Here is a 9,758-nt window from a genome sequence, read left to right as displayed (position 1 = left end):
CTACAAAATTCTACAAAAAATCAATTATTGGGAAGATAATATATATTTTTCTATCTTCCCTATTTTATGGGGTTCCTCGTGGAGAAAAAAAAAAAAAAATGAAGGTAAAATATATCCACTTTTTAGGGAAATATTTAGATTTTTTCCTTGCATTCAAACCAAAAAAATGATTTTTTTCTAAAAAATATATTTCATTTATCAAAAAAATATTTCAATAAAATGGAATCAAGAATTAAAAAGTAAAGAACACAAAAAAGAAATTACTGGCAAACATAATGAGTGATATGCATGGTTGACGTTTCGGTGTGATTAATCCCAACTCTCTCTTAACTTTTTATTAAATTGTCCATATGGTTCGAGCCAAAGCCCCAAATTTCCCTTGGATCTAAATTTTGAAAGATTAAGTCAACGTAGATAGACAAAATCACACAAATAAAAAAAAAAATTTTAAGAACTAATCTCTCCATCATATTAGGTTGGTCAAGATTAACACTCAACGTCTAACATATGATCATAATGATTTATGTTGCTTTAGTTATTTCTCAGGTGTAAGATGGTTGCTTTTGAACTTTTGTGGTAGTGACCCAATTAATAGAGATAATGGCTTGCCTATGCAAAGCTTATATGTAGTCTTAATTGATTCATGTCACTGAAAGGTTAAAGATATCAGAAAATCAATCAATGAGTAATAAAATGCTATAATACTAAAGTTGAGGCCTAATTTAGATTGGCCAGGGGGAGTTACTAGGTGAAAATGAAAGTGAAGAAAAGTCTCAATTTACACAAAAACCAAGTAACCTTTTTCCTATTGACATGTTGAAAGCAATCCACAATCAACAATGTTAACTCCGCCATCAGTCTAAACACTGAAAACCCACATATGCTCAAAGTCTTCCATCCAACTTACATATACAAACACTACCCAAACTCATCCTACTACTTCTTTCCTTTCACCTTTCAATTTTTTTTTAAGTTTTTCAAAAATTGAAATGTTTATACGCTTACGTGAGAAAGACTCCCTGTTGACAAAATCTTTATCTTCTTATTTTCCTCCTCATTTCAAAGAAGTTACAATGTTCTCACTCCACTATCTTTAAGAGCAACCAAACATGACAAGAAAGTGACTGGAAAAAAAAAAAAAATCAGTTTTCTTAAGGTCCTGTTTGCTTATTTGTTATCATTACATGGAAAATTTTCTCAGTTTCATTGTCTTTCTGTTTTTGATAGTTTATATTAAAATAAACAAGATAATTTTCATTTTCTATCTTTTTACATGAAAACAATTAGAGCTTTTGAAAGGGGAAAAAAAAAAAAAAATACCCACATGCCCAAGTGGGGTTTCCTTCGCATACGCCTTTATATAACAAGTTGAGGGGCCATACTGCTACTCTTTTCTTAGACAATATGAGTTCCCTCTACTAATTGAATCTGTCTCCTGACCTTTCATGTGTGTGGTTCCTCACCTTGGTGTTGTGTGAAACGTGTGCCTTTCTTTATCTAAATATTCTTTTATTAAAACTACACATGTAAGGCTTAATCCCTCAAATTTTCACCCAAATTGCTGCCAAGTGGTGAAGAATTAATGAGTAAATGTTGAGCATTCAATGTAAATTCTAGTTCCTTCAATGTTTCATAAAGCCTTACTTCTTACCAAAATTTCCCCCAGTCGTGAACCCATAAATGGTTCTTTTTTTGGGTTCTCAGTTGGGAAGAAAAGGAATTTTTTTCCTAAATACCATATCGAAAGGGGTAGAAGGGACATGGGAAAAAATTGTTTCAACTAAACTTCAATCTAATGGTTCTTATTTCTTCATTTAAAACATGCAGGCTTTTTTTCCTCTTTTTAAACCTCGTATTCTCTTTTTCTTTTCTTTTTCAGGTTGTTCTGCACCTTTGATGAAATGAAGTTTTAAAAGGAAAACCAATTAGGAACCGAACCAAATCTACTGGTTTTGTTTTAAAAGTTGAAACGATTATTAATTGATTTGAATTTAGTTTATATTCATTACATTTTGAATCGAACCAAAACCCAAATTATAAATCAAAACCAAACTTATTTACACCCCTAGTGTAGGTTTAGGTAGAGGGGGCGTAATGGCCACCTCACCATGCAAGTGGAAATCTCACCCTTGTAGATCTTCCTCGTGCATTTCCTTTAGGCCTCTTGCTAGTGCAGGAGCCACGTTGTCTTTTAGGAAATCCTCTTCCTTTTGTTTTAATATAATGGGAATAGAACCCTAAAGGCAGCGTGGCCCTTGTACCAAGACACATTGGATGATGAAATGGTTGTCCTACCTAACATAAAAGACGAAAATCAAATTGATGTTGATGCTTCCACGTGCGTTCCCATTAGTACTTATGTTGGTGTAGAAGTCATGCTACCTTTCATGGAACCATCTTTCTAAAATAAAATACATAATACATAAGGAAAAACAGAATATGAATTTGACATAAGTACTTTTTGTGCTAGGATGAAATTTTCATTTTCAAATTAAGGGAAAAAGAGCGGTGACCCTCATGCCAGTGAGGGTTGTCCATGATACACACAAGATTGATCACCCAACGAGATGTTGACACATGGCATCTAAACACACGTCCAAATTCAAGGGAAATTTGAATTTACCATGGAAAACCAACAATTTCAACTTAAGCCCTCCTTCCGTAATAGATCATAACAGGACTCCACTCACTTGAAGGAGAGAGGTAAGACAATCTCCAAAGGAAGGGAATATTCCCTGTAGAAAAAGGAGACTTACGAGAGAGGATTCTTCAAACTGCCTCAAGTCTATCATAAGTAGAAGGACGTCTCCTAGTAGGACTTTACAGGATCCAATCCTATAAAAGAGAACCAATGGAGCAGGCAGAGGTAAACACTCACTATTGCTTTCTTACTATTGTTGTATGAGTCTCTAACTTGGGCATCGGAAAACTAATCCCAGAGTCATCTCCGAGCCTCTCTGCCTTCTGTGTTATTGCAGGATAGGCTTTCAATCTCCAATTGATTCCTGGCAACAATAGTCCATAAACATCAATAGATGTGGATTATTACAATTTCATAGGGATGATAGGTAAGTGGGTGTCATTTCACCGCACCCTCTATATGTGGATGCAAGGCCGAGCGATCATGAAATGTTCATTTTTTCATAATTTTTTTCTTACAAAAAAAAAATCCAATTTCTCCATAAATTGTTCACAACTCAATGGGTGTGTCGCCTAAAAGTTTGAATGAACCATAACATTAGCAGGCTATTTGGTATCTTGTCTCCAATTTCTTAACTTCAAGACACATGAAATGATGAAAATTTCTTCTCATTTTCTTCAATTTCGCATGCATTCTAGCACAACCAACAACTTTAGGCTTTTTATTTTATTATTTTGGAGTAAAAAAAAAAAATAAGTGGACACCTATATGGCTATAACAGTCTTGAACAATTGATTACATAGAAGATTATGTGGGACCCAATTTTCGCTCATAATTAGGTCACATCCTTCCTTCTGTAGACGTCAAGTTTGAAATCAAACGTTAAAGTGTGTTTCTTTTTGTGTGCGCGTTCACAAAGTGAGGCGTTAATGCATAGAATTGAAAACTTGGTTGAAAATAAAAATTCCATCAATCCAATTCTATGCTTACCAAAAATGGGAAAATAATGCTATCTAATCGCATCCTCCAAGATAGAGGAAGATGTAAAAAAAAAGTCTTTGTCCCTTTTTATTAGATGCCTATGTGTATTTTTTGGCCATAAAATTAGGGTGCATTATTTCTTTAATAAAAAAAATATAAAAAAAATACAACGTAAAAGAAAAAACCATATGAATTTAGGAATATCATGGGTCAGTTCGGTTCGACTTAATCAGATTGAATCAATTTTGATATGAAAATGAATAAATATAAAACCCAACTAATAATAGAACGGTTGGTTTTGGCTTTATCTTTTTTTTTTATCGTTTCAGAATATCTTTCTATACCCAGAAATTATTTCAACAATGCATACACCAAACACGGCCTAATACAAAGGTTCTTTAGATATTCAACGGTATAGATTTACCACATCATCAATCCACGTTGTGAAAAGTTGTTCCGACACAGGGGCCGTTCAGTTGTGGCAACGCACAACTATTAGCTGTTAGCACGAGTAGGATTCTGTTAGTAAAAGTGCGCCACAACCATCACTTGTTACTCCTGGGGATCTTCGTATCAAATGTGGGTCCCATCAGAATCTACCGTCCAATTGTTGCCACGTATTAATAATGTTTTTAACTCCCGTCCTCCCGTCCTTCCCTTCAAAACATCAAACCCAAGAAAAAAAAAAAATATTATCCTTTCCCCCTCCGATCGGTACAAGCAACCCTCTCTCTCTCTCTCTCTCTCTCTTCGCGTGTTTTCTGAAAATCGCCATTAGACTCGGTCTCATCGCTCTCTCTCTTCTGGAGGGGACCTTTTTCTATCAAAGCGCTTTATTACCCTCTTTGCCCGGACTGTATTTCCATTCTTTGTTTAGGGTTTTTCCCTTTCCTTGAATTAAGGTTTGAGACACTAACCCTCCAAAACCCGTCATCTCATCTTCATTACTCTCTCTCTCTCTCTCTCTCTCTCTCGCTCTTAATCTCTCTGTGACAGAGAAGAACATCATTTCTCTTCGTTGGATTTGGACGTTGGATCCTTAACTTGATGACGACTTCTGTGAGGAACAACTTCTTACCCCCTTCACTGGTTTCTAATCTTCGAGAGGTTCTAATTAATAGAAAGGGCGACGAAGAAGAACCCTCCAAGAAGCCTGATGAATCAACCGAAGCTCCTTCTTCTTTTTCTTCATCTTTGGATGCCGTTGATGCCACGGATTGCTCTAAACCCATTGTTCTGGTGACCAATGGGGATGGAATTGAAGCCCCCGGTCTTCTCTTCCTTGTCGAAGCTCTTGTCCGAGAAGGCCAATGTAGTGTTCACGTCTGCGCTCCTCAATCGTGGGTTCTTTCTCATTCTAATTAATTTTACTTTTGAAAATTTTGAAATTTCTCAACTTCTTCCATCTGGGTATGTTGAGTCCTTTCTTTGATTTCGATTTATCTCTCTGTTGAGTTCAATTATTTAGTTGTTATTGTGTTGGTGTAGGGATAAATCCGTTTCGGGTCACTCGGTCACGCTTCGTGAGACGCTTGCTGTAAGTTCGGCTGAAATTGGCGGGGCCACAGCATATGAAGTTTCTGGTAAATGCTACGTTTTTGGATTTCCCCATATCAACCCGTAATTGTTTTTTTACTTTACTTATTTTTTTCTTTAATTTAAAATGAAAATTGGGTCAATGCAACTGTGGGGTAGTTTGATTGACCTGAATATTGCTCAATTTACTTGTTTTTCTCCACCAATTTGAGGGGTTTGGGATATCACGCTTGTAATGTGTCTCACTGATTTCATTTTGATTTTGCCATTTTGGCCATCATTTTATTTGTATTTGCCTTTTGAGATTTGATTCTTTGAACAGGAACTCCTGTGGATTGTGTCTCTTTATCTCTGTCGGGTGCATTGTTTTCTTGGTCAAAGCCAGCGCTGGTATGTTTTTTTTTTCTCCTCTCTTCATATGACTCTTTGGCTTCACAATCATCAATTTATCATAAGGTTTTGAGTTTGTTTTTCAGGTCATCAGTGGAATTAACAGGGGTTCAAGTTGTGGTCATCAAATGTAAGTACCATGCTGTTCCCTTCATATTATTAACTTATTCTTGGATGCTAGCCTCTTCCTGTCTCTATATGTAGTTGGGGCCTTTTAAACTTTAAAAGTGGTGATCCATTAAGAACTCCCTGAACCATATTATATTTCCAATTTTTGAAGTTGCTGCACGTACTTGGTTGGATAGTCTTCATGTTTTTTGGTAGTTTAATCTACTTGGAACTCCCGACAGCTTCTACTCAGGTGCTGTTTCCGGTGCAAGGGAAGCTTTGATCTGTGGTATACCATCTCTCTCGATATCATTGAACTGGTTAGTGCATGTTTACTTGTTTTTGGGTACTTTATTTTTTTTTTTTAATTTAATTTAATTTTAATATATATTTTTTTTTTTTTGTATAAATATGTTTCAAGCTGCTTCATTGTAATTTGTTGATAGGAAGAAAGATGAAAGCCATGAAAGTGATTTCAAAGATGCAGTTGATGTGTGCTTACCATTGATAAATGCAGCCATAAGAGATATTGAGAAAGGACTATTCCCCAAAAGTCGCTTACTGAATATAGAGATTCCCACTTCTCCCTTGACAAACAAGGTTTGCATTTTCAACCATAGTTTAAACTTTGTTCCGGGTGCTGAATATCATTTGATACCAGGATTATGTTACCTGCAAGCCTTGATGCTAATACCGTTTAAAGAGATATGATCCGGCTTTAATGTGATGGTGATCTTTCTTTGACCAGATCTAGTGATTTCATTTGTAGTCCAACTGTCGGGTATATATATATATAAATATAAATATATATCAGTGCCTTATGTTTTTCTATGTCAAAAGACTAGCAATTTTGATATTCTTTGTTAGATATCTGGACAATGCATTGCTTAGGGAAAATAAAATGAAGAAGATATAGAGCTGAGTAACTTCTGCTAGTGTTGGTTGACTGAAATTGGGGAACTGGTGTGGAAAGTTGGTTCTTAGGGCTACATGTCCCCCCCCCCTCCCCCCCAAAAAAAAAGTCCGATTCTTTTGTCATGTTCTGATTTGAAATCACAGGCTTTGGATCTTACTTGCAAATTTCATATAAGTGGTTATTCTGTTTAGTGACTGAAACGGGATTTCTGGACACTTGTCATTTGGAGTGAACATACAGTCTTAACCTTTTAGTAGAATTCGATATGTATTTTAAAGATTGGTATGAAGTACAATAGCCATGATGAGGAGGTGCTTTAAGTGTATTGGAGCAGACTTCTTGGGTTTGAATCTTGTTAAAATCCAAATTTTGAGGCCTCTTTTGGACTTGGAATGATTGGAAACAGATTGTAGTTGAGATTATTAGATTGCTTTTTTCCCAATTTTTTTAGCAAAGGTCATGTTTTTAAACTCAATATTTTGTGGAAATATTTTAATATAATGGAGATATTGTTGAAATCAAGGACTTGGTGAAAATATTTTGATAATTATCTAAGAAGTGATAGAGTAAGCATCAATATGGACTTAAGAATGATTGCCTAAGAATGACTACCAATGCATTTGTATGCAGTCAACTTGAAGATTCCCCTTCTTTACTTCATTGCACATACTAGATTTTTTAACAGAAAGGGAAGAAAGTTGTTCTGAATTTAATGTTTCCTATAGAATTTTTGGAAAGAGGGGTTTTCCCTATTCTCTTTTTGAAACATTTTCATGGTTAAATAGTCACTACATCTACTTGTCGTCGCAGAAAGGTGTTAGATGCTAATCTTGATGCATTTGGACTTCTGACATTGCAGAAAACTATGACATATATGTACATAAGTGACTTACTAGTTTTTCATGGGTGTGGGTTGATAGTGATTCTTGGTCCCAGCTCCAGGATGTTAATGCAAAACGAATTAAACGAAGTGGTTGAATTTCATAGAAAAATGCAATCTTTTGTTTTAAAATATAAGTAAAAAGGTATCAGTTGAGGGGGGGGGGTGGTTTCTAAAATTAATGATATGTTTATAGCCTTAGTCTATGTATTCTTAATGTCAATGATGAGCTTCTTGTTTGTTATTTGTATTGGTTGATGTGGCCAAAATGTTATGTCATATCAGGATATTGATTGAAACATTGACTTATTATTTTTATGCGTGATTAACGGAAATATTTTGATACATTTCAACCAAAATATGAAAGAAATCCCTGTGAATGAATCGCTTTGCTTGTCTAGTATACATATCTTTGTCATCTTACTTGGTTCTTCAATGAGCAGCAAATAAGGATGCTATAATTTTCATTAAAAAAATACATGCAAGATTACTTGACTCTATAAAAATGTATCTTATTAGAAGGGAAGGTGGTGGGTATAAATTGCTGCATTGTGATTAGATTTTCTGGAGCTCAGCAAGCAATATCAATGGCTTAAGAATTTCTAAGGAGATTCTATAATCTTGCTATGTGTGAAGTTGTTTTGTGAGCAACAATCTTAAGTCATTTGTCCTGATAGATAGAGTAATAGGTACCTGAAATGATGGTAATAAAGAAATGAATATTGAAGAAACCATACTCAACCCTGAAACTATGTCAAGATGACACAGGAACAGGATGATCCTGAATGTTGAGCTTGCTTTTTCTTGACTCCTTCCATGCATTTTGCTCAAATGAGGACTTGGATATGATTTGTTAAATCAGATGATGCTGTGGCTGTGGATCACAGTTCTTCTCATGGTTGCTTGAATCCTTGTTATGCCATTTAAGATACTTCTGTGGTTGCTCACTATTTTCATCAACCTTGATGCTCACTATTTTGAAAGTAGCTCCCAAGGATTAAAGTATCGGTATCGGTCGCCCAAAATTAAGATACGTATCTGAAGGTATCGTATCGTATCGGAGATACACTAAGATACGCTAAAGATACACACATAAATGGATAGGAAACATTTTTTTAAACACTTTTGCATAAAGAATTTGTTAAAAAAAACTATTGATAACATGTATTATGCATAAACACTAAATTGAGGGTATCGTACTAAGAATTCAAGGTTTGTAGTTGTTCCATAAATGTAAAATCCTTGTTCCCAACCTTAATTTCCATTTCAGTTAGAAAGAAATATGGCTGACAGCAACTTTGGAACAAAAATCCTTCAAAAAATCGTGTTTTTCTGAAAAATTACCCATCTTGGCCATTATATGACCGTAGCGCACTGTATCGGTACATACCGATACTCACTGATACGTATTGATACTCACCGATACGTACCGATATATATATATATCGATACTCACCGATACGTGCCGATATATACCGATACGTACCGATCGATACGTATCAATACATACCAAAACGTACATTTTACCTTAATTTTATATTTTCCATAGTCGTATCGAGGCATATCGTATCGTATCGATGTGTATTGGTGGTGTATTCATGCATATCGGTATGTGTTGTAGGATATATATCGATACGAAAGGATTTTAAAAATTTCATGTATCGTATCGGTGTATATCGTATCGGACGGCTAAATTTAAGATACGTATCGGAGGGTATCGTATCGGTATCGGAGATACTTAAAACCATGGTAGCTCCCCTTCCACCCACCCCTCAAAAAAATATGCACAATAGATCCCTGTTTAGTATCGTGGCCCTTGCACCAGCGCAGGGGCCAATAAGAGCACATACATGGACATCAACATGGATGGGATTTTTTATTGCATGGGGGTCAAGGTGAATTTTGACCAGGCTGTGTTCTTTTTCCCAAAAAATATATACATATATATATATATATATATGCACATAAGGCACATTGGGTAATGGTGCAGTTCTCTTCTTTCTCATTTTTTAGAAACTATAATGCCAAAATGATAGCTTGAGAGCACGAAGTTTTGGAAAGTGTGGTTTCATGTATTGATGTGGTTGCAGAATACAGTAATCTTGTAATCATTTAGATAATTTTGATCCATTGTTTGTTAGCTTTCCTTTCATTTGTTCAACTTGTTCCATTTTTTGTTGGTGTCCTGAATGTAATGATGTGGCATTTTTCTTGGAGCAAGTAATTCTTTGTGACTTGTGTGAAAGTAATGAGCATGCCAAATTATGTCTGTTTACAATGTGGCGTTTCATTAATGCAATATGGCT

The 9,758-nt window shown here is 35.3% G+C and overlaps 1 protein-coding gene across 1 annotated transcript in view; it reads left to right on the top strand.

Annotated features, from left to right (window-relative positions):
- Positions 1 to 4,342: 4,342 nt before the first annotated feature.
- Positions 4,343 to 9,758, top strand: part of LOC122067486 (5'-nucleotidase SurE-like) — an 8,573-nt gene continuing 3,157 nt past the window's right edge. Inside the window, exons 1-6 of the mRNA XM_042631337.1 lie at positions 4,343 to 4,962; positions 5,111 to 5,205; positions 5,481 to 5,548; positions 5,635 to 5,678; positions 5,899 to 5,976; positions 6,103 to 6,256. Coding sequence (XP_042487271.1) covers positions 4,670 to 4,962; positions 5,111 to 5,205; positions 5,481 to 5,548; positions 5,635 to 5,678; positions 5,899 to 5,976; positions 6,103 to 6,256 — 732 coding nt within the window. The 5' untranslated portion in view covers positions 4,343 to 4,669. The remainder of the gene's footprint in view (positions 4,963 to 5,110; positions 5,206 to 5,480; positions 5,549 to 5,634; positions 5,679 to 5,898; positions 5,977 to 6,102; positions 6,257 to 9,758) is intronic.

This window comes from Macadamia integrifolia, chromosome 2 (genome assembly GCF_013358625.1).
Source record: "Macadamia integrifolia cultivar HAES 741 chromosome 2, SCU_Mint_v3, whole genome shotgun sequence".
Lineage (NCBI taxonomy): Eukaryota > Viridiplantae > Streptophyta > Magnoliopsida > Proteales > Proteaceae > Macadamia > Macadamia integrifolia.
Note: the sequence above shows the minus strand (reverse complement) of the source record. Positions and strands in the feature narration are given on the sequence as shown.